Consider the following 25,581-nt stretch of genomic DNA (forward strand, 5'->3'; position numbering starts at 1 on the left):
TAGCAGGAAAATAACAGGTGTTACTGACAACATTAACGATTGCTCCGTACCAGGAGCTGGCTCACCTTGTTAGTGTTAGAAATCACAGCTGTGCTAGGACATGTCAAAATGTCTGCTTTAAAAAAAAGAAAAGGTCAATTACAATTAGTCTTGCTGTTATTTTCCATTTCATTACTTTAAACACTGCTTTTATGGGTGTAATTATATTTTTCTATCAGTTCAATGCTGTGTTGTTCCTTAGGTTCAAATGCTGGAACATTTTCAGTAACCCATAGCACAAGAACCCAGGGCTGACAGTGTTATTGATCCACCATGTTAACAAAACAACATTGTACCGTGTGCCCTTTCTAACCTGCTCCATCAGTCCAGGTTTCTAAAATGCTTCCAATCCATTATGTACTTTTCAACAGTTCTAATGGCTCGCCACAATTTAAGACGCTACAAATATAAATGATTTCTCAAAAGCTCTTCAGGTAATCAAGAACAGTACGGTTTGTTTAATCTTCTTCATTCAGAGAATCATTGATGCACAGCAAACTATCACTGCTCTGAATAAATGATTCTCTGAACAAACAATCCTTTAATTTCTTTTCCAGGTTACGACAGCCTGATAATGAACACAAATTGTTGAAATATTGATCACTCTGCTGTAATGTGCTTGCTTTTTGCAACCGTTAAGACAGAAAACCCTCAATATGAAAAACAAAAGGAATGTTTAAACAGGAAAAATGTCACCTTGTGAACTATATTGGATCGACTTTGTCAGCCACTAAAAGAGATAATCAGTGATCAGGCATATCAGCCTAGCTTGTTATTAATAGGTCAGGTTAAAAATGTTTTATAATTTGTCATCATCTTTGGTGACAAATTATAAAACTGACTCAAGTCGCTATTTTCGGGACTCATGACTCGTATTGGAATTGTGCGCTGATGACTTGGACTTGGTCGCGGATTTGAGGATTTATGAAATCGGACTCGACGAAATCATGAAATAGAACTCGAAACTTTTATGTGTGATATGCGGTGGTGGAGTACTCGACTCCTGGACTGGGCCTCGAGTCAGACTTGAACTCAGGTAATGATGACTCGATTCGGACTCGACACGTACTCTTCTTTGGTGACCTGGACTTGGACTCTTACTTGAACACTGGGGACTCGAGACTTGACTCAAACAGTTGGCGACTCGACTACAACACTGCCTGGACTATAATATATACAATATACCAATTTACACTAGTAGCCCTAGGTTGAACCATACTATATATGTATCCTTGCATAGAGACATATGCATGTTCCCAGTAACCAGCTGACAAAATGATCTACATCGTCTCAGATAACACTCAGACACACTAGTACAAAACAAATCCTGACAGAACAATATAAGCGGTCTTGAGGGAAATTTGGGGACGTGTACACACGCTGGTGTCAGCTGATATCACTGGCGCTATCAGTGGGACAATGTAAATAAGCCATGTCCTGCAGGTTATGAGGGAACAGCCGCACCTGCTCGGTACATTTTCAAATCCAATTTCAGAGCAGGCCGATAAAACACGAGCCGGGGGTGTAAAATACACCCTCTGTGTTGGAGCGGCTTCCCTCAGGTCGTACAGCAGGCCAGGCCACCACATGCTAAATCAAACACAACTTCTTGTTTTCCCCCATGAGCGTTTAACCTGCTCATTACTGATAAGCCAACTCTCCACCTCATTCCTCAACATCCCCAGATATTACATTTTCATTCCTTTTCTACTTTTTATGTCTCTTGTATGCCTCGGTTTAATATCAGGAGAAAATATATGCCTTGCTCCTATTAGGTTTCCCATCACGGCTCAAAGGCACAGGGTAATACGACACTTCCCGTCGGGGCTGCAAATAATCATATTCATTATTTCGTATTCCATCAATTATTTTTTACAATTTATCCTTAACTCAAGCCCTCAAGATGATTTTTGAATTGCTTGTTTTGTCCAACTAACAGGCCAAAACCAATTCAATTCACAATGAAATAAAACAGAGAAATCTTAACTTTTGAGAAGCTGGAAACGGCTGGAAAAGGATTTTTTCTTAATGAATTTTTTTGAATGATTAATTATCAAAAATGTTAACTGGACAGTTGTCTGTCAATTAACTAAATCAATCATTTTTAATTGCTTGTAGTAGTCTGAAGATGTAAAACTTTCTGGCATTTTTAATGAAACAAAATGTAGGCCTCATTTCCACCACACGGTCTGACTCAACTCCTCTCACTTTTGGCACCAGGTGCTTTTCTCTATTTTTTTTCCCTCTGCGGATAGTATCCCCTCAGTGTAGGCGGGATTCTCAGCTGATCGCCATAGTAAAGCTGCATGAAACTGCCATGACCTCAACTTTAACGCGACACTTGCTGGACTCGCTAGTGTACGACCTCACTAGTTTTGAGGGGTGCTATTTTTGTTTTTATCTGGGGCAAGTGAATTACTGACAGCAGCTTGGCTATTTAAAAATTATGGGTTTGTGCAGGATGGCCCATGTCCCACTAGTGACGATTCTCTCTGTTCAATAAGTGTTCTGCAGTGTTTTAACTACAACTTCTAGTATCTGCTCAGCTCACGTGGAACCACGACCCAGGTGGTAACAAAAACAAATTAGGTACCAGGTACTATCCACAATTTTTGCTAATGGAAATCCAAAATAAAGGGAGTGAAGTAGAGTCGATTCAAGCTGTGCTACGTGGCTCTGTGGGGCTGCACTTCTAACCACAAATGTCAACCTTATGGTGACGTGAGAGGAAAAGTCAGGGGATCACTAGTCTATAGCCACGACCTTCTACTTCCGGGATTGCTCCGGTGGCGCCAGAAATTCCGCCGGATGTCCTTTTTGGCCAGATGTCTGTTATCTTCCGCTTTCTTTGTGTTGGCATTTTAAACTCAACTTATGAGGACTATGGTTACCTGCTCCTCAGATCTCTGCAGGGTAAATCCAGACAGCTAGCTAGACTATCTGTCCAATCTGAATTTTCTGTTGTACGACTAAAACAACTTTTGAACGTACACGTTCTACCAAAACATGTTCCTTCCTGAGGCTATTTTGCAGCGGCACCGGGGCGCTGCTCGGCGCTTAGCACCACCCAAGACAATTGTGATTGGTTTAAAGTAATGCCAATAAATCGGAGCACGTTTTTCTGCTGTGTGGACTAGCCAGTCTGGCAATGCGAGACTAAGGGATCACCAAAGTCCTAAAGATACATCGTCTAGAGACCATGAATGTGTGGACAAGATCCTTTGCCAATTCGTCTAGTAGATGTTGAGATCTTTCACAGAATGAATTGAAAGATTTTGCCCTGCTCGTGTTGCTAGATTAAAACACAGGGGATCACCAAAGTCATTAGGATTTATCCTCTGGGCACCATGAATGTATGTACCAAATGTCATGGCAATCCATCCATTAGTTGTTGAGATATTTTAGTCTGGACCACCATATATTCATCTCGGAACCACTTAGATTTCTCTCGTGAGCCCTTAATCAACCCTGACTCCCAAGTTGAGAAACACAAATCGACCAAATGTTTCAGCATTACTTCTTTGTACACCATGCAAGTAACTGAATTTCTCCACGGTAAAAGGAAAACATTAGTTATTTTCAATTCTGCCTTATACGTTTGACCCAGGGAGTAAACTGCCTTGTATACACAGTGTGTAAACTGCACCCATACATTTGGACAGCCATATGCTAATAAATACCCACTTAGGCCTACATTTCTGTGTTGCATTCACTTCCAGGCTTCTGGCGAGTCCATCATTACAACCTCAGTTTAGTGGACAACCATTATTCAGACCCACAGGACAGAACTTGACTATTGGAAATCAAACAAATCTAAACTACAAAGCCCTGTGGGAGCGTCAATATTGCACAATTTTCTCTTTCCTAAAACTGTAGCAAGAAACAGCGGCTTTGGCTCTCCGTTAATGCTTTCCAATTGAGAGCGATCCATTAAAGTTGTTTCATGTTGTGCTTCTAGTGAATGCTATATCGCTGGAAATGTGGAGGGTCTGAAAGTCATCTGAAACTCTAAGTGTCTTCTCTGCCTCAAGGGACAGTAAAGTTTTAAATGAGAAGTACTTGCTCGGCATCTCTGTTGCGAAAACTGCATTCTTCGTCCAGCTGATATGGGACCAGCCACAAACCACTTTCTCATCAAGGGCAGTAGTCTGACCCAGAAATATTGTTAGTGTGAACGCCTGCTCAGAGAATAAGCCTATTAACCACGTTGGTTAATACAACTGTTGAAATCACCTCATCTTCTTCCGTGCGAGCAAAAAAGTGGGAAGCAGTGTTTGCGCAAGAGGAGATTCATAAAATACGTTTTTGTTTGCAAAAGAAACAAAGAGAGATATACTGTAAATGCTGTGTGTGCCTTCGAGATAGATTTAAAGAAACTGGTAACTGTTTTGTGTGCAAACAGAGGAGATGGTGAAAGAGAAACAGTGTGCGTTTAAGAGATAAAGACATTGTAAATATTTTGTGTGAAAGGGCGAAAGCTAGTGACGACTGTAATGTTTGTGCGTGTTTTTAATAAAGCAAATACTGGAAGAGATTATTAAAAAGAGAGGAAGGATGTAGAATCTTAGCTTCTCAAAAAGTATCTCAAGAGGGAAGCTTAAACCTAAACTACATGCAGTAATTACTTAAGTTGAAAGAAGCCCTGGGGTGATTTTTCTCTATCTCTTGTATTCCCACCACTCCTTCCTTTATTATCCCCATACTTAGTAGTCGTCTTAATGTGCACTAAACACAGCTAAATTGGCTGTTCTTCAGGTATGATCTGGTTTTGTTTGGAAGTAGTAAATGAGAGGTACAAAGACGCCTTCAGAGACAGATAGCTCAGTCGCTGGGTAATGCTCCTGAGTGCAATTTACTGCTCAGCCTTGCTGGGGGAAAAAAAAAAAATACTTCCAAGCATACACTCTCGTGTCACACTTCCAAAGACTCAATGCACAGAGCTGTATAAACACACACACATCCACTCAGGCACAAGAAGGCAATGGGGTGCAGGGCTGGGTTGTTAAAACTTCAGCATTAAAGGAAAAAGCCCCCCCGCCCCGGGCAGAGTGATATAATTGACTTCAAAAAGGAAGAAAACATTGAGTCTAAATTCTCCCAACAAGTACAATAGGCAAACTTCACAGCCGCTCTCTCTGCCGCTTCTTAGATCACTGCACCAGACTGCCTGGAGAAAAGACGACAGCCCAGCCAGCTAAGAAAAAGGCATCTGCTCCCGTTTCATTTGTGTGTGCGCGCGTGTGTGCGTGCGTGTATTTGTCCGCCTGTCCAACCACCCCCTCAGTGACGAGGTACCACTTCCTGGCCCGAGCCCACTCGACTGGCCGCTTTCCCGTCTTCCTGCAGCGAGAGGCCTGCTTTCTGCTCTGCCAACTGACGTCTAAAAAGGGGGACAAGAAGTAGTTGTGGGGAAAGAGAGGAAAAGAGAGAAAGAGAGAGAGAGAGAGAGAGAGAGAGAGAGAGAGAGAGTGTGTGTGTGTGTGTGTGTGTGTGTGTGTGTGTGTGTGTGTGTGTGTGTGTGTGTGTGTGTGTGTGTGTGTGTGTGTGTGTGTGCAGGCTTGAGGGAACAAGTTTGAGGGTTAGACATTCAGAGCAAGGCCAATTTCATTCTATTTTTAAAGCAACAGTTCTTTTTAACGACTCAATGTCTTTTTTATCATTAGCAGTGACGGTAACTAAATAAAAGGCGCTGTGTGATGAAGATACGGAGATGTGAGGACAGATATCGTTAGGGCTGGGAATTGCCTACAACCTCGCGATACGATACATCTTGATTTTTCAGGCCCATAGAGATCTTAAAAGTTAAATAAAATATTCTCCTTCTTATCCCAAAGTTAATATTCTTTATATTAATATTAAATATTCTTACATTTTTAAACTTAACATGCTTGAAGGAATGTTGGTTTTAAATTGAAAAATGCGCTGATTGTGTAATGTGGGTTGGCCTCTGCTTCCACCTATTGGCTTTATTGTGCACCGCACTATAGGTGAGGTTTCTTTTTCAAAACTGCAGTTACAACATTTGCTATAATTGTATTGATATAGAAGCATCTGCATCGATACGCACATAAACGAGGACTACGTCACGATATACTGTCATATCAAATTTTAAGCACAGCCCTAGTTATCACGTCGGATTTGGGTTATCATAAAATGTTTAAATCTAGACCTAAAGTAGGGCTTAATAATTAGTATCTAACAAGTTGCCCTGCATGTTTGCGCCATGTACATGTGCACACACTATACAACAGACCTGACAGCCACTCATAAAAACATTGCTCAGCGCTACTAGTGGTCAAAAACTCCACAGACTACCTTTAAATTGTGATTATTTTCTACAAATTAAAATGCCATTGTTGGTCTACATAATAGGTAAGGTAGATTTGTGACAAGCGTGATCACAAAAATGTATTTCTACAAAAACATTGGATGAAATGATCCTGCTACTTGTTGTTGAAACCTCACAGGGAGCTTCTCTTTGTAGAGAAGTCAACATACAAGTAAGCTTCAGTAGTTTTTCAAATCTAAATTTACAGATTTAGTGTTTAGGAAGATAATGTATGGATTAGTGATACCGACTTATTTTGAAAATACATATAATATATTCAAAAGCGATATTTATTTACTAGAAAATGCATTTCCTGTAGAAAATGGGAGTGAATGCTGACAGCTGAAAAGTATTGCAAAGCATTGCATTTCAATTGTCTTTCCTTATCTCAGTGTTGCAGCAGCAGAGTCAAATGAGCACCAAATGTTTGTACTTGCTTGGTAATCATAGTAAGCATTTTACCAATTATTGGTAATGTGTGGAAATACTGTATGTTTATGTATCACTAATGGCAATCCCCTAAATTCTGTCACAATACTGATCTTCAGTCCATAATACCGTGGTATTTGCCACCAGTAGAAAGCTCAATAACAGTAAATCCAATTAGCACAGTTGACTACAAACACTTGCAGAATACCATAAAAGGACAGAATTACAAATTAAGTTTGGCACCAAGTGGTGAGGCGCTGCGTGCATACATACATACATGAGGACTATTGCACGTGCACTCGGATTTCTCCAGTCTGGGAGAAGTTGAGGCTGAGTACGTGGGCAGCTATGCGTCAATGTGTGAGTGAGAGTCTTACATTCTCATGTTATATTTGGATATGTGTGTGTGTGTGTGTGTGTGTGTGTGTGTGTGTGTGTGTGTGTGTGTGTGTGTGTGTGTGTGAGTGAGTAAGGGTCCTGCTGTAAAGTACATCTGAGTTTTGTGTGTGGGTAAGTGAGCAGCGGGCTGATTCTAGCCCACTCCCCTCTGCCGGAGTCTACGTCAGCCGAAATCTATCTATGGCGGCTCGCTCATCCTCTGCCACCCCCATATGCAGCCGGGCTCAAGACGCGCACGCACACACACACACGCCACTTCCATGGGTTTGGGGGCTGCTCTACTACTGTACTACTAGGAGAAGCACTAAAATAAGTAGATGACTGACGGCGCCTTCCTCAAACAGCGGGGCCACAAGATAGTAAAGATAAACATTTAACCTGAAGATTTCCGCTCTCAGCGAAGTGATTCCTGTCACCGTTAGAGCGGATTTAACAATCTGTCTCAATTAACTCAGCAGCAGTAAAGCACTTCAGCCAGCTGCCGGTCACCGAGCGAGCCAACTGTCCATTCAAGTGTTAAGATGTTACTGTTCGGTGTCAGATTTTATGTCAGGCTTACTGACTCCCGATTCACTCTTAGTGCGCGTGAATCACAAAGAATTGTGGGATTCTTAGCAACCGTTGCCAGTAGCCTCCTTTCACTGAATGATGCTGACAGCTTCCAGCCCTCATTCAGTGGCTAGCTGCTCCTTCAGTGGTATTTATAGCCACCATTGATCGAGACAGATTTGACTGAGAAGGAAAAGCAGCACTTGAGATTTAGCGGCGGACTATAGAATCGCCTTTGTGTGTTGGAGTGTGTGCGTTTGACTGGGAGAAAAAGCACACTGTATGTCACAGTCGCCTGCAGAGAGAGTCAGGCAGTCATGAGGGCCATCCCTTGTTCCCTGTACACTCTCGCTACCTCACTTGCCATTTCAACTCCATCAAAATTGTTCCAAGTGAACATGAAAATTATCAACAAATTTATTAACAAATTTAAAAAGCCCCCGTCAGCGGCCGCACTCCCTTCGCCAAGCTGGGGACCCATCAGCTGTAGCAGTCCTTACACAATTAACTTGAGTCACTCGATCAATCCTAGCTGGTGGCTTGACTTATTGTAGGAGGCTACTATCTGAACGCAGACGTGCCGGGGCTTTCTGTTTAGACTGCTGAAGGATGACTAATGCTCTATTTAAAGGGCTCTAGGCTCGACTGGAGACTTCTGGCATATAGGCTATCAATTGTAAATGCTGAGGTGACGCAATTCACTTCCAGGGAAACTGCAGGTGGTCACTTATTGGCAGCGTTGGGGATAAGTAACACGTTACCACCTGAAATAATAATATTTTTTTCATGATCTAATTTCATCCACACCGCGCCACTTCCATCAGTGCGCTACCAGAAAAAGAAAAAAAAAACCTGTTGCCGACATTTGATGGCTAAGGAGTCAGGACACTGGGGGGGAGCACAGCGCCAAGCGTAGTGAATGTGTGATGAACAGCTTAGATGACAGGAACCGTCCCAGCACCAACCGTGGACGGACGGGTGAAATAATTCTAATCCTAATCATCTCTTACATTGTCATCATCACTGTCGAAAAGCTCTTGTACAAGAGGCGCTACATTTTGTATTATACATATTAGGGATGTAACGGTATGAGAATTTAACCTCACGGTTATAGTGACCAAAATGATCACGGTTTTCGGTATTATCGCGGTATTTTAAAAGTGTGTTCAATATGTTCAGAAAGCACTGATAGGCCTACACAAGCTGAAATAGTTTCAAAGTGTAAGTGTTTATTATATTACAAAAATATAGGCAAAACCTTATCAAAAGTGCAACTTTTAACATCAAAGGATGCAATGGATCAGCATGTAAACAGCTTATTTGTCAGGAACATTTCCAGTAGTGTAGTTATAAATTATTATTATTATTATAAATTACAAATCCAAACATTCAAGCTAAGACATAAAGAACAATACGTAAACAAATCAAAGACACACCACTAATTATATACTTTTTTCCTGCACGTTCTGCAGACAGGATAACTGTCCTTCAGCATTCTTATAATAACCAAAATATGCCCATGCTTCAGACTTAGTCCTCTTAGAGGGCTGATAAATGTCCTGAGCGTTGTCATCTCCTCCTTCTGCCATGATTCCAACTTCAAGAAACGCACGTTGTAGGCTACGCAATGCGCCTGCGCGGCAACTTCAGGAGACTCGAATGAAGCTGGGAAGGATTATACAAACAGTTTCCACACCGTGGTAATCCAACGTGATAATAATGATATTTTAAAATGAAAACGGTAATTGTTACCATCAACATTTTTATCGTGGTTTACCGTTACACCGGTAATCGTTACATCCCTAATACATATCGATAGGGAAGTTTTCTTTCATCCATTTTAACTTAACCCTGCTTATTGGGGGCGCCTGGGTAGCTCACCTGGTTCAGTACGCGCCCATATACAGAGGATCAGTCCTTGACGCAGCAACTGCTGATTCGGTTCTGACCTGCGGCCCTTTGTTGTATGTCATTCCCACTTCTCTCTCCACTTTCAAGTCTAAGGAATGCAATTCGTTTTTTGTCCAAGGTAGGCTTTCTTATATGATGACGAGGCGTGTACACTTGTCGTAATTAAATCAGCACTATGTAACTTGCTGCAGCTGTAGTTCCAATGAGACAACCTGTAGGGGGACCGAAGTGGGAAAAGTTACATAGTGTTGCTTTAAAGGGGAAGTATGCCATTTTTTTAGCTTAACTTATCTCAACTGAACAGCTTCGGAGTCATTGGAATGGTTATATGACTTTTTTTTTGTTGAATGGTGGTCGTCTTGCTCCCCCCTAGCGCCTGTTGTTGCTGAAAAACCACCCTTGCAACTTTGGGCCGGCGAGTTTTTGTCATCGTCGTGGCTGAGCAGGCAAAAATGAAGCAGAAAGCTATGAAAGCATTGTCGGAGGAACAGAGAAAGAGGAAACGGAAGACCGAGCGAGGAGTCAGACACAAGTAAACATAGGAGCTGCCAAATATGTATTCCGAAGCTGTAGGGGGAGCTCTATAGAGAAACGTATTCCATCCATCCATCTTCGTCCACTTATCCGGTATCGGGTCGCGGGGGTAGCAGCTCCAGCAGGGGACCCCAAACTTCCCTTTCCCGAGCCACATTAACCAGCTCCGACTGGGGGATCCCAAGGCGTTCCCAGGCCAGGTTGGAGATATAACCCCTCCACCTAGTCCTGGGTCTTCCCCGAGGCCTCCTCCCAGCTGGACATGCCTGGAACACCTCCCTAGGGAGGCGCCCAGGGGGCATCCTTACCAGATGCCTGAACCACCTCAACTGGCTCCTTTCGACGCGAAGGAGCAGCGGCTCTACTCTGAGCTCCTCACGGATGACTGAGCTTCTCACCCCATCTCTAAGGGAGACGCCAGCCACCCTCCTGAGGAAACCCATTTCGGCCGCTTGTACCCTGGACCTTGTTCTTTCGGTCATGACCCAGCCTTCATGACCATAGGTGAGGGTAGGAACGAAAACAAACAAAGGTAGATTGAGCGCTTTGCCTTCTGGCTCAGCTCTCTTTTCGTCACAACGGTGCAATAAATTGAATGTAATACCGCACCCGCTGCGCCAATTCTCCGACCAATCTCCCGCTCCATTGTCCCCTCACTCGCGAACAAGACCCCAAGGTACTTGAACTCCTTCACTTGGGGTAAGGACTCATTCCCTACCTGGAGAAGGCACTCCATCGGTTTCCTGCTGAGAACCATGGCCTCAGATTTAGAGGTGCTGATCCTCATCCCAGCCGCTTCACACTCGGCTGCGAACCGATCCAGTGAGTGCTGAAGGTCACAGGCCGATGATGCCATCAGGACCACATCATCTGCAAAAAGCAGCGATGAGATCCCCAGCCCACCGAACTGCAACCCCTCTCCACCCCGACTACGCCTCGATATCCTGTCCATAAATACTACAAACAGGATTGGTGACAAAGCGCAGCCCTGGCGGAGGCCAACTCTCACCTGAAACGAGTCCGACTTACTGCCGAGAACACAGCTCTCGCTTTGGTCGTACAGAGTTTGGATGGCCCTGAGAAGGGACCCCCTCACCCCATACTCCCGCAGCACCTCCCACAGTATCTCCCGGGGGACCCAGTCATACGCCTTCTCCAGATCCACAAAACACATGTAGACCGGTTGGGCATACTCCCAGGCTCCCTCCAGGATCCTTGCGAGAATAAAGATCTGGTCCATTGTTCCACGGCCAGGACGGAATCCGCATTGTTCCTCTTCAACCTGAGATTCGACTATCGCCCGAACCCTCCTTTCCAGCACCTTGGAGTAGACTTTACCGGGGAGGCTGAGAAGTGTGATACCCCTGTAATTGGCACACACCCTCTGGTCCCCCTTTTTGAAAAGGGGAACCACCACCCCGGTCTGCCACTCCTTAGGCACCATCCCAGACTTCCACGCAATGTTGAAGAGGCGTGTCAACCAAGACAACCCCTCCACACCCAGAGCTTTAAGCATTTCTGGACGGATCTCATCAATCCCTGGGACTTTGCCACTGTGGAGTTGTTTAACTACCTCAGCAACTTCCACCAGGGAAATTGACGACAATCCCCCATCATCCTTCAGCTCTGCCTCTACCATAGAGGGCGTCTTAGTCGGATTTAGGAGTTCCTCAAAGTGCTCCTTCCACCGCCCTATTACCTCCTCAGTTGAGGTCAACAGCGTCCCATCCTTACTGTACAAAGCTTAGATGGTTCCCTGCTTCCCCCTCCTGAGGTGGTGAACGGTTTTCCAGAAGCACCTTGTGCTGAAAGTCCTTCTCCATGTCTTCTCCGAACTTCTCCCACACCCGCTGCTTTGCCTCTTTCACTGCAGAAGCTGCAGCCCTTCGGGACCTTCGGTACCTTGCAACTGCCTCCGGAGTCCTCTGGGATAACATATCCCGGAAAGACTCCTTCTTCAGTCGGACGGCTTCCCTGATCACTGGTGTCCACCACGGTGTTCGTGGGTTACCGCCCCTTGAGGCACTTAAGACCCTAAGACCACAGCTCCTCGCCGCAGCTTCAGCAATGGAAACTTTGAACATTGTCCACTCGGGTTCAATGCCCCCAGCCTCCACAGGGATGCCCGAAAAGCTCCGCCGGAAGTGTGAGTTGAAAGTCTGTCGGACAGGGGCCTCCTCCAGACGTTCCCAATTTACCCGCACTACCCGTTTGGGCTTACCAGGTCTGTCCAGAGTCTTCCCCCACCCCTTGTCCCAACTCACCACCAGATGGTGATCGGTTGACAGCTCCGCCCCTCTCTTCACCCGAGTGTCCAAAACATATGGCCTCAGATCAGATGAAACGATTATAAAATCGATCACTGACATTGAAACGTATTAATTTAATAAATGGCCAAGGAAGAACAATCTTTGCTGAGTTTTGTTGGTGGCTGTTGGTGGCCATGATGATGGCAAAAGTTTGATTTTCCAGCTCGCTCAGTTAGTGGTGAAGAAGTTGGCTAAGGCTAACGCTAGCGATGCTAAGCCAACGTCACGACCAAACGTTAGCGATTGGTTATGGCAGATCCGGAGTGGCTCTGGGCAGATCCAATAGTTTTAAACTTCAACAGAGTACCTGCCTTCAAGGAAGTTAACACTTGTCAATGGAGAGTGGCCAGACTCTCTGTACAAATGACGAGAATCTGGTAGGACCAGGCTACCACAATGGGTTTTAAAGGGAAAAAGTGGTTCTGACTTTCGCTCTCCATACTTTTCATCATGAGCGAATTGAACTCGCTGTGGAGACTTAGTGATAGTTATAGTGATAGCACAAATATAGTTCCTTTTCCTGACTGTGTAAAGCTCTTGTCATTTGGCGGTGTAGTGGTAATTACTGTGATACACTGATGCAGCGACTGTAGGTGTAAGGCACAGCCCAGCACAATCAGCAGCAACAAAGCAGCTTTAATCGCAAGACATGAAGGCCCTCGAGGCTATTACAGCTTATACACAATGTTCACTGACTGAAAAACAATTTGTAGATACATGAGACGAAAGTTCCCAAACTTCGACTGAACTCAACATGGCTATTGTTAATGTTATTATGCCACCTGTGTACTTCCTGTTATGACAAGTCAAAATGTGAGAAAGGGCTAGTCAAATAAATTGAATTGCAATTAAAACTGCATGATATAAAACGATCCCACAGCACTAAACAGCCAACGAATATATGCAGGGGGTTGATATGAATGAATGGCTAGTACCAATCAAACAATCATTACAATGTCGAGTGCTTAAAATGCCAGCTTTTCTAAAAAAAAAAAACAAGGCACTTTGCTTTGGAAAACATCCTCCCATCAGCCATACACAGCTACTACTCATTTTGAGCTGATGATGAAGGAAACAACAACAAAGTTACCTTTGTCCTCAGACTCCAAAGTAGAAGGTGCATCACTGGGCATTAGATCTACTTCCTCTTTACTAGTAGCTTGTGCTGGATTTTCTCCTCAAAATAGACACTTTTCTTATAGAGACATTTCAAATGACGATATGTTGATTGGAGTAAAGAGAGATAACAATCAATGTTGTTGCAGATACAGCGTGATAAAATAGAGTGATGGCCATACAGAACTATGTTAGAAAACTCCACACTTCCAGCTTCTACAGGTGGAAACAGAAGATAATTATTCGGAGTTTAAAGCTCTCTTGAGTTGTTATTTCAAGGGCAGTAATGACATTTCCATTATTGATTGACCTGTAGATTATCTTGATAAATCAGTGAACCGTTTGGTGTAGAAAATATGAGAAAATAGTAATGCTGGTTACAATTTCCCAGAGCCCAAGGTGACATCTTTAAATTCATTTGAACAGTTTAAAACCCAAAGATATATCATTTACTGTACATGTAATATGTATATATATATATATATATATAATGTATAAAGAAAAGCCTCACAATTTGGGATACTGGAGGTTGTGGGGGATTTCTGCTTGAAAACTGCTTACAAGATAATCATTATAGTTGCCTATTAAAAGGTCGAGTCCATCTGCGTTCTATTCCAGGTTTTTCAAATGGAAACGCCCGCTTACCTTATTAGCTTATACTTGTTGTAAATAATGTTAACGCTAGCACTGGCTAAGTCAATGTAAGCTGTGCTAAGTTTGGACATAACGGCACAGAAGTTAAGCAATGTAATGTTACTGCTGTGGACGCAGTAGCCTGGTCCTACCAGACTCTGGTACATTTCATTTGTACAGAGAGTCTGGCCACTCTCCACTGATAAGTGTTAACTTCCTTGAAGACGGGTACTCTGTTGAAGTTTAAAACTATTGGATCTGGCCAGAGCCACTCTGGATCTGCCATAACCAATCGCTAACGTTTGGTCGTGACGTCGGCTTAGCATTGCTAGCGTTAGCCTTAGCCAACTCCTTCACCACTAACAGAGCAAGCTGGACAATCAAAACTTCAAATGTTGTAGCCCTCCTCCTCCCCAAACCCTGTGGGGAGGAGGAGGGCTACAACATCATGGATACCAACAAAACTCAGCAAAGATTGTTCTTGCTCGGGTTTTAACTTCTGGATATTCGGCGGTGTTGCCACAATGGACCAAATGGCTTCACTCGCATCTTTCTCTGCCGTCATTACAGAACTACAACTCAAACTAGCGCACGTCCTCAACATCATCGTTCTCAGCCACTCCCTCTGTTCACTGATTGGACCGGTAAAAATGTGACCGGAGAAAACCCAAGAATATACCACAAACCCAGACGGAGTACTGAAGGAAAATGAAAACTGAGCGGAAGTACGTAGGAGGGCGGAGCCAGGCTACCACAGCATTACATGTCGCTCTATTCAAAGCCACCAGACTACTTTGACAAAAACAGCCATTTTACCTCACAGAACATGGGAGTTGCTACCCCTGCCTCGATCAGTTAGTTTGTTTGTGTTATTGTGTGACTTTCATATCCAACCTAACGTGGCAAACACAGCAGTAAAATGTTTCCCTTTCTGTCTGATTCTCTAAACTGAGGCTGTGCCGATAGCAATCACAGTTACTGTTGTGTACTGTACTGTACTGTACACGTGGACGTATCCATGACAGTAGTGTGCTGTCATCATACAGAACTTACGTCACGTCACGTAGTTTGTTAGAGGAGTTGTAAGAATGGCTTGGGAAAACAGCATTTTGATGCTAAAACGTAACGTACTTCGACCAAAATGTGAATGTTTGGATTTGAATACATAAAGAACACTACTGGGTTGCTACAATCGATTAATCGACTAAACGTCTCAGCTCTAGTTCAACAGTTTAGCAAATAAGTAAATGTACACTGTCTCAGCTCTAATCTGTGTTAATGGTTGTTAAAAAATAAAAATAAAAATGGGACCATTTTTCTTGGAGAATTTGAGCCAAGTGCAGCTTTAATCTTCCACATTGTAAGCTATACGCTCTGTTTCCTACCTGGCCAGTGCCTGGACCTTGGCTGTGTGTCTCTCCTCCAGCTCTGCCAGCTTCCTCTTCAGCAGATCGGTTTCCTGCCTCAGGCCTGCTGAGTGCTCCATCTCCCCATCCAGCAGACTGCGAAGAGACCTGTCAAATCCACGAGGTTAGGTCACGTATCTCTGTATTTGCCGTCCCATTTACATTCAGGTGATAACGTCTTGTGCAGACCTAATCCTTCACATTTAGACATATTACATGTTGACATTCTGCTAATGTTATTTTCATTAACGGTAGAGCGGATAAACATTATTAAGCTTCTTTAATCGCAGTCACACACGGCACTGATACAAAACACTTAATCAACACCCATCGTGTGATTGCATCGCTGTTTTCTTAATGCCTCGAGTACAAATCACATTAGTTATCATAAAGATTTAAATACTGCTTGGCAGAAGATTAACATTTATTTAGGATAAATCGCAAAGGTGTATACACACTAGACTAGACACACTAGACTGTTATTTTCATCATTACAACAGACTTTTATTGAACTGTGCTTTGCAGTTTGCACCCCGATCCTTTTAAGCAGCTGTTAAATGAGCATAAATCACAGCCTCTGGTGGCTTAATGCTAAAAACAAAACACAAACAAAACCGTTTACTGGCCCCAAGTCAGCACAAAAAACTCTCGTCTCAGGATAAAAAGAAAACAAGCAGACACAATTTATACAGAAAAGTCATTCGATATCTTCCTCCAGTCCAGAGTGTGAGTATGTGTGTGTAATTGTGTGTGTGTTTGGGGGTTGGCAAGCAGCAAATATTGGAGAAATGATCCCAACATACGTGTTTTGTTCTTCCAGCTCGTCCTTCCTGTTCATCATGGCTACAATGGCCTGACGCAGCTCCACTGCAGAGGAGAGAGAGACCATGGTGAGATGTATGCACTAAAGCTACTTCAAATACACAAAACACACACAGACAATACACACAGCAATATGCATAAACTAATAACCTACAGTTTTCAAATGTAGAAAAAAAAAAAAAACAGAATCCCACTTTTAATGCTGCACTTTTGTTCCATCCGTAAGATGAACTGCTTTCATGAAATCAGTTTTTTACTTTTTCCAGGTGACAAAGTTATACAGAATATCAATTGGACTCAGAGAGAACACTTTTATTGCGATAGTAAAGCATACTGTTTAGGAAGCTACTAAAAAATCCCTGAATAAATAAACTAATCAGAGATACATGTAGGGGACACTGGCTACCATTTGCATTAAACTATGTACAGTTGTGCTCATAAGTTTATGAACGCATGCTAAAGTTGACTAAAAAGAGGAATTCACCATACCTAGAGATTGGCATGGTTCTATTTCAGTTAGCCTAATAGCTGGTTTGATTTGCATTGAGAGATGATCTTATGGAAAGTATCCCATGCCAATATCTAGGTATGGTGAAGGTTATGTGATGATGTGGGGCTATTTTAATTCCAAAGGCCAAGGGAACTTTATCAGGATGCATAGTATCCTGGATCCATGAAATAACTGGTCTTTAAAAATAAAAATCTGCCTGCCTCTATGGGAATTTAACATAGGGGTGTACTTACTTATTTATTTATTTACGATACATTATTCATTCACAAAGAAAATTGGTGTCCTTAAAGGTCGGATTTTCTAATTAAGGCATTAAGATCAAGTCCCAAAAGATGATTTTTTTTATTCCTCTTTTTAGTTAACTTTAGCATGGGTTCATAAACTTATTGTTACACAGCAGGGAATTAGAGGACCCAATCGCAGAGAGAGGCAGGCAGGCAGGAGAAAGTTGGCGTTGAGGATTTATTTGACAAAACACAAAAATCAACCAAGGGAGTCCCGAGAGCTGCCGCAGGCAAAAAAACAATTACAGGAGGTAGTAAAAAGGAATCCAAAAAACAAAGGAAGTACAAAAACAGGTAACTACAGGAAACACAGAAACTGACTTGAGTTGACACTGGAAGACATGACAGAAGTACACACAAACACAGGAAGTAAAACTAGACAAGACAGAAAACCCGATTATCACAATAAAACAGGAAACAGAAATATACACAACAGGGAACAGAAACAGAAACAATCCTCACAGAAACATACACAATACAAACAGGAAAACTAAACATAAACAATCCATGGAAAATAAAGGAAACAGAAACAGAAATACAACCAACCATAATAATAGTCAAAAACGGGGAAACAAAACACTCAACACCACAACACTTTTTACGAAAATATGAAACCAAACTCACAACAACAATTACAAGTGAATTATAGTCCGCTGAGAAAGTGTCATTTGCAGGAGGTAGGCAGTATTATTTTTGTGCAACCGATTATATAATTGAGCACAGCTGATAGCAGGACAAGAAAACCATCATCTTCTTGGTTATTTTGGCTCAAACATCTACACACCAACACCAGACATTTTTATTGTGTTACCACTTAGAACAGTTACTAGTACCAAAGTACCAAAAGCCCTCTAATGAATTCACTGATATATTCTGCTGATATTTGTGCCTAAAAAGGGATTGTTCAGATTTGCGTTTTGGTTGTATGAGGTACTTATCCATAGTCAGTGTATTATCTACAGTAGATGGTGAATGGCACTTCCCCAGTTTGGAGAAGCAGGCAGGAGTACCGACACGGAAGCTATAATGTATTGCTGTGGAAGCCTTTATATCCATCTATGCTTTCTTTAAAGCCACCAGACTCCTTGGACAAAAAGAGTAATTTTACATTGCAAAACACGGAAGTTGCTGGTCTACCGCTGCGCCTAATTGGTCAGTTTGTTTGTGTTATTGAGTGACTTTGGTGCTTTCAAGGGTTAGTTTGGATTCACCAAAGTCACATATTAACATGAACTAACTAACCGATCCACGCAGCGCAAGACCAGGAACTCTCATGTTCTGCGAGGTAAAATTACTGTTTTTTGTCAAAGGAGTCTGGTGGCTTTGAAGAGAGCATAGATAGACACACCATCTGAAAATTGTTATTGTAGCAAAGCTGTCACCCAAAAATATATCTGGAGTAATGATTTTGGATGTTTCTCCAAAGCTAGTATAATTACTGAGCTCTTGTAAAGTACTCTGACTTTAAGAGAAAAGAAACCAAGCCTAAATATAGACAATTCCAGGATCACTATGTAGGAAAAAAACAATATTCATTGAATATGATAATCAGCTGCAGCACTAAGTGTCATTTTGCCATGGAATCTGTTCGAATTTAAACAACATCAGATAGCAGCAACTTCAGTGTGAAATCCACAGAATCCTTTCTAGCCTTAAAGCATCAGTCAGTTGAACTGCATCAGCTACAGCCCAAGTCTGCTAGCAGTCAGCTACTGGCTGATGTTAATCTCCGTCCTGATGTAAAGGACAGATTTGGGCCCGGCTGTGTGGTGGTACAGTGACTCATCTCCATAGTTACGCTTGGGGGTGCACATGAAGGTTTAAAAAGCCCCTAACTAGGCTGTTACCAGGATTTCCAAAAATAACCACGGGACAAGGAGTTAATCTACCCTGCACATCGCATTCCACCATTACACACACACACACACACACACACACACACACACAACATGCAGAGACCACATCTCAATTCTCATAACTAATGTAGGGTGTCGATGTAGCCCAAGACACAAGTAGGTCTCCTCCAGCCCCGAGCGAAGTGCCTGGTTGGGCGAGGAGGAGAAGATGAAGAGCACAACAGAGACTAGAAGAGATAAAGGAAGTCTATTATCTCCACAGCTCCATTCTCCACATCAGCAGGCCAGAAATAAACGTGACCTTAAGTCCGACCACGCGTTCACAGCAGGTGCCGCAGACGAGCCATTAGGGACTTTAGTAGAGCCAGACGCCCCTCAGTCCTCGCAGGGGGACATGGACAAATTACAGCTAGAGTGTGTGTGTGTGTGTGTGTGTGTGTGTGTGTGTGTGTGTGTGTGTGCGCCCACCGGAACCTACACGCTCTTGCCCAATTGTTCCAATAATAGATGCATTAGCAGAGAGCTAGGCCATGTAATCGACGTGCCCTGTGAATTATAGACTCTATACTCTCCAATCAATGGATTGCTTGGCCTCACAAGCTGTCAGGCCAGGTGGAAATCACAGAGGGAGAGCTTGTACTACACACCTCATCCACTAACAACATTTCTCCTCTCAGTTTCTCCCACACACACCTTCAAAATCCAGCATGCTTGGTATTCGTGTGTGTGTGTGTGTGTATGGGTGAGGGCAAACACTGTCATTAGCTGTTTTTACTATTCTTTAGCATTAAATACACACGCTGTAATTATATATTGCAAATGTTCCTATTCATAGGTCTTATTCCTGTCTTGTGTCAGCATACGGGCCAATCAACTGCTCATTTTGATTCCTGACTTCATCAAAAGCTCAAGCAATTTAGTATTGTATATGCATACATTTGGGGAACTCAAGAGACAGAGTTAAAAACTAACCAGCAGAGGCCCAGGTATCCTGAGATTTAGTCCCTAATATGGGTCAACCTTAAAAAACACTGGATCCTGCATTTCCCATAATGCATCTCAATAGGGTCTTTCGTTAGACAGTGCATCCAAAATACCGACTTCTTCAAAATTCCTCACCTTAAATTTGAAGAGAAGGGTTTCTGTTACATTTTTTAAGATGAACCCTGATGACATCACTATGACATCATCAGGGGGATGTTTTTCAAAACTTTGGAAAGCTCCCTCCACAGCCACAGAAGTAGGAGTATTCGAGGAGAAAAACAACAGAGCCAGCGCTAGCAAGGGAGAGAGTTTTTTTTTTTTCCAGTCGAGGAAAAAGTCATGGTCTTTTACTCAAAATGCTGTTTTGGCTGCGTTGCATTCTGGTCTACTGAGCCAACAGGTGTAGAAATTGGTATCTCTGCCTCTGTCGCGAAGGAATTCTTCCTATGAGACTGTTGGGTGTCAGTGAGTCTGGAGAGGAGCTCTGTGTGCACTTTTTCTGAGGGACTGACACACACAATCCAAGGAAGCAAATAGCATCAGTGTGAGCGTCTTGTGGTCTGTTTAGCTCCAGGGCACCGAGCAGAACACCAACCACAAAAAAACCTGTGTGTGTGATGTTAGTCGCACACACATTAAAGTGCTAGTCAAGCATGTTTTATCCACATCTGAAATCGTACAGTTGTATGTAAATGACAGGAATTCACACAATCTGACTTTGTGTCACGCGCTCCCATTTTTTTCTTTCAAGCAAAACCCTTTGATGGGAGCAGACGTGTGTACAAAGTAACATATGCATACACTGGACCAACAGTGCCACCTGGTGGATCATTTGCTATAATGTGAAATATGGTTAAAGAACTGAACAATCTCTTATCACAGGGGAAAACAACAAGGTTTGAAAAAATACCAATCAGAGAGTGGGATTTAATTTGCTACAGACGACAGCTGCTGCTGAAATTCCCAAACAAAGACATGTCAGGACTTCCATAGGATTCAGTACCATGGCAGACATCTGGGAAATACACTCTGCGATCAGACTGCCTTCGGATAAAACCTCATGAGGAACTGGTGATTCAACTACTGTATTTACATTTTTGCTGCCATATCGAATTAAAATCATTTTCATGTTTGATTTCATTAATCCTTGACGCTGCAAAGAAGTGACTTCGCTTACTGAAACTTGTGCTGCATTAGGCCCTAACCTTAACGTTACTACTTTCAGCGTTTCTGTTCACTGATTCGACTGCCTGCTTAGCAGAACGAGTGCAGTCCATAAACAAATAAATCTAAATCTAGTTTCAAGCCTATTTAACATACGTTTCTGGCAATTCTTTCCTTATATGAAGCTAAACAGGCTGAACTCTAAGCCTATTTTACTCGTTTTGAGGTTATGTAGAGGCTATGTTTGATAACACTTTGCTTGAAGGTATCTACATAAGAGTGACATGACACTGTCATGAACATGTAAAAAACATTATAAACAAGTCATAAATGTTTATGACATAACACTTCTTTTAGTAAGTGTCATTTGGTTTTTGTATTATTATATTGTATAAAATGAAGTCGCATATTAAACTGGGTCTACGGTAACGTGTAGGGCGGCCTAAAGCCCTAATACATACCTTTTTTGCATAGAACACTAAGCTATTAACATAACTGTTGGCATGATTTTATAAATCATGTTTGGCATGTGGCACAGTGAATCCTTAGGATCAACTCTATCTGTGGATGGGCTTAGTGACTACCTTACCTAAAGGTCAGTAAGCAGTGGGGATTTATATTTGCTGATAATATATGTGGATTCATGTTAAGACTTGAATTTTTGAAAAAAAAACTTTCAAAAATTAAGATTAATTTGGTGCCCCCCTCTCCCCCCTGCATTGAATCTGAGGAGCCCTAGGGTTCCCAGACCCCCTGTTGAAGATCCCTGCTTTAGATCGCAACAGTATAATTCCTGACATGTCTTTGTTTGGAAATTGCACCACAGCCGTTATTCATAAAATTGAAATCCACTTTGTTGCTTAGCAAGTTCAAACCTTGCAAGTAAAGTGATCTCATTGCTATGAGTGAAGTTGTATGCAGAGACACTGTTGGGTTGTCTTTGTGCTCGCTCACGTGTGCTCAACACAAAACCGGTTTAAGAACAAACCCAACAAGAAGTGAAAGAGAGTGAGAAAGAAGAGGCAGACAGGAGGAAAAAAGCACTCACCCACTGTCATGGACTCTGGCAGACCAGATGTTGGCAGCACACTGGAGAGTGGAGCAGACTTTGCCGGTGGACTGGACTCCATACTGAAAACACATTTCACAATTCACTTTTGTGAGGAAAGCTGAGGCTGTAGCAGAAAAGCACACCGACTAGACTTGCCCGTTTAATCCTGTCACCGAACCATGATGAATATTTTGCACTATACTGCAAATAATTCACACAGCAGCACATCAGTTCCGTCTGAAATGATAGCTTACTTGAATGTTAGCAGTGATCTGCTGATCTCACAGTTTGCCACCGGTCCTGTTGACTCACGCTGGGCAGGAAATGCATCAGAGTCCTCCACAGGGCTCACTGAAACATAATAGAAGTGAAAGTGAAGGTGTAGACTAACAGAGAAAGTCCAGAGATTTCAGAAATCTGATCGCTACGCTGAAGCCATAAGCAGCTGTTATCAGCAGTAAAAATAGTCAAACAGAACCGAATCTTAAACAGGGAAATAAAATGCACTCTTAGAGCTGCCACTGTAACTCTTTATTTATGTACATATTTATAGAATGTATGTAATGTAAAATAGTTACTGTGCAGTGCAAGCAGTGAATGTAAATGTAGGAGCAGTGCAGCAGTGCAGGCTAGAAGCACTCAAGTAATATTATACGGATGCAGGAACACAATGCATCAGGAAGTGTTTTTAATATTTCTTTGTCTTCCTTGAAGGTGCAGGATTGTAAATAATGTCTCCAGCTTTTGTCTACAGTACCTGGCTGAGAGTCTGCAGGGTTCAGAGGAATGAGGATGTCTGAGCTTCTGTGTTCGGTCATCACCTGTAGAGGACTCCACGTGGACACACTGGACAGGCTGCCTACCACCACCCTAAATCAAAACAATTACACTTCAGTCAGTGTGGCTGTGGCTTTTCCCTGAGAGAGAAGTACATTTCACTGTTCTGTCCCATAGTTCAGTTGTGGACATTTTAGATTAAAACCTCAACTGCACAACACATTCTATTGTCAACCGTGCCTCCCATAATGCTTTGGAGGATGTAAACCGGAAACATAGTGAGTTGTGCTGTGGGCTACAACTTCAGCCCTGTTTTAAAGTCTTTATATGTTTACATTTTGACACCAATAAAAAAGTATGCTGAATTAGATATGAGCAGTTCCTTTTTGCTGTGTTCCCATGGATGTACACACAAGTATGATTCAAATACTTCAAAGGTGTTCTAAGCGATGTCACACGTTTTTTTTGAGGCTACAACATTTTGTGTCACATACAGCAAACATCTCACTATCCGCGAGCTGCCTGTCCCCTGAACACACTGTATAAAAAAATAAATAAAAATAAAAATAAAAAAACAGTCCCTGTAGACAGCCCAGGCTCCACAAACGGCAAAAAAAACAAACTGCACCTACCTGCACCACCAAACATAACAAACAGTGTTCCAGCCAGTAACCGACAAGAAGGATTTGGAGGGTGGGGGTTGGTGGGTTAGTGTGTGTGCACATGAAGGGGGGTGTGGGGAGTGGAGGAGAGAGAAGCGTGAAGAGGGAAGTTAGCTAGAGGACAGCCGTCCTAGACAACGACATTCAGGTGGGTAAATCCAGTTTGGTTTTTCTAAATGGACGTTCATGTTCGCCTTACTACCAACACAAGGATATAATTAACTAACCTTGGTGAACACAACATATAGGAGGAGGGAGGGGCGAGCTAGCCTCCATTTTGTTTGACAATACTTCGAACGTCAACAAGAAGTGACGTCACCCAACATCGCTTAGAGCACCTTTAAAACTTAAAAATGTGACCATTCTCAGGCAAGCTCTGGAGTTATAAAGAGTTTTTGCTCTGATTTCTAAGCAGTTTAATGGAAGTTTATTCGCAATGGACATCAGAGATAATTATATATTTAGAAAGTGCAAGTCCCACTGATTCTAAAACTACACGATTATGTCGGTATGTACACATTTCACTGAGTTATGGCTCCGTATCTTCGGTACATTAATTGCCTCTGTGTATCAGCTGTGTGTCACAACCACTGCTGCAACTGCGGACCGTAAACTGGGCCGAATAAGTGGGTCAAACTACAGTAACTAATTCCCCAGCATGCACCTGTCCCTTTCACCTCACACAGCATCTTTGCCTCACATCTCCCCCTTCAAACCCCTGGTCTTCATTCTGTTGTGAATAAATGTCAGGACCAATTTCAGTCCTTTTTTTGGAGATAATTTTGTTGAACTAAAAACAATGCAACTTGCACAGTGTATTGGAAAATGAAGCCAACATTAATGATCCATCTTCCACTTTTCTATAATGTTGTTTATTTTGTGCTTCTGCAGGCTGTGCATGCATTCGTTTTCTGATCATTTGAGAACTCAACAAATAAAAACAGGATGAAACAAAAATAGGAGCACTTTTTAATTATAACTATTTGTTAATGGTCTCCTATTTAATTTCCCATGCACTTAAAGAACAACCTCCAAGGGTATGTTGCCCTACGCCCACACTAATGTCTGTCAGAATAAAAATAAAACAAAAAGAGAAATATGAAAGATTTCTCTTAATACTTTTTTTATAACCCGACAATCATTCAACTGAAGTTATCTGACTCACTGATCAGAGCTGCTCCTCTCCTCCTCCTGGGTTTGTGCTCTGGGTTTGTACATCTCATCCTCTTCCTCCTCATCCTCGTAGTCTATACTCTTCCTGTCAGGCAGAGGAGGTGGAGTAGTGGGTGGAGTACGAGAGGGGTGGGGGGACCCCACCCAGCTGACTATGCCCGGCTCAGCCAGGCCGTTCTGGGCTGGCGACTCGGAGAAGGCCGGCTCCAAAGGATCTATTCCTTCCTCCACACTGCTCTGAGCGGGAGCAATGTGGCTCTTCCTCATCGCGCCCATCTTCTGGGAGTCCTCCTCTCCCTCCTCCTCATCCTCCGCACCTCCATCCAGATTGTCATCAAAGGAAATGATGTTGGTGACTTTCTTTTTCCTCCGGCGTTCCTTCCTCAGCCCTGAGTCTGGGTGGGAAAAGATGGAAAAAATGGAATGAATGAAAAAGTGAAACTCTGAATTCCGTACGTTTCACCCGTCTGGACTAGCTGCCTCCGAGTGTTCATACAGTAACGTTTAGTACTGGTGACATCAGCATCTTAAGTTCATTTCAATTAAGCCTTTCTAATACACTATCTATCCAACTCCCTCTTCCTTTTCAGAGTCAAAAGGCCTGGCTGTGCAATAGTGAGTCTACCAGTGAATACTCTGAATGG

General features: G+C 42.7%; 1 protein-coding gene across 2 annotated transcripts in view; it reads right to left on the reverse strand.

Moving 5' to 3' along the window:
- snx29 (sorting nexin 29) overlaps positions 1-25,581 on the reverse strand; it is a 183,218-nt gene that overhangs the window by 146,921 nt on the left and 10,716 nt on the right. For both annotated transcript variants that reach the window (XM_078280045.1, XM_078280046.1), the window contains exons 8-13: positions 24,930-25,332; positions 23,083-23,195; positions 22,580-22,676; positions 22,323-22,405; positions 16,457-16,520; positions 15,633-15,761 (exon numbers count right to left, since the gene is read on the reverse strand). In XM_078280045.1, coding sequence (XP_078136171.1) covers positions 15,633-15,761; positions 16,457-16,520; positions 22,323-22,405; positions 22,580-22,676; positions 23,083-23,195; positions 24,930-25,332 — 889 coding nt within the window. The remainder of the gene's footprint in view (positions 1-15,632; positions 15,762-16,456; positions 16,521-22,322; positions 22,406-22,579; positions 22,677-23,082; positions 23,196-24,929; positions 25,333-25,581) is intronic.

The sequence above is a fragment of the Sander vitreus genome, chromosome 21 (assembly GCF_031162955.1).
Source record: "Sander vitreus isolate 19-12246 chromosome 21, sanVit1, whole genome shotgun sequence".
In the NCBI taxonomy this organism is placed as follows: Eukaryota; Metazoa; Chordata; class Actinopteri; order Perciformes; family Percidae; genus Sander; species Sander vitreus.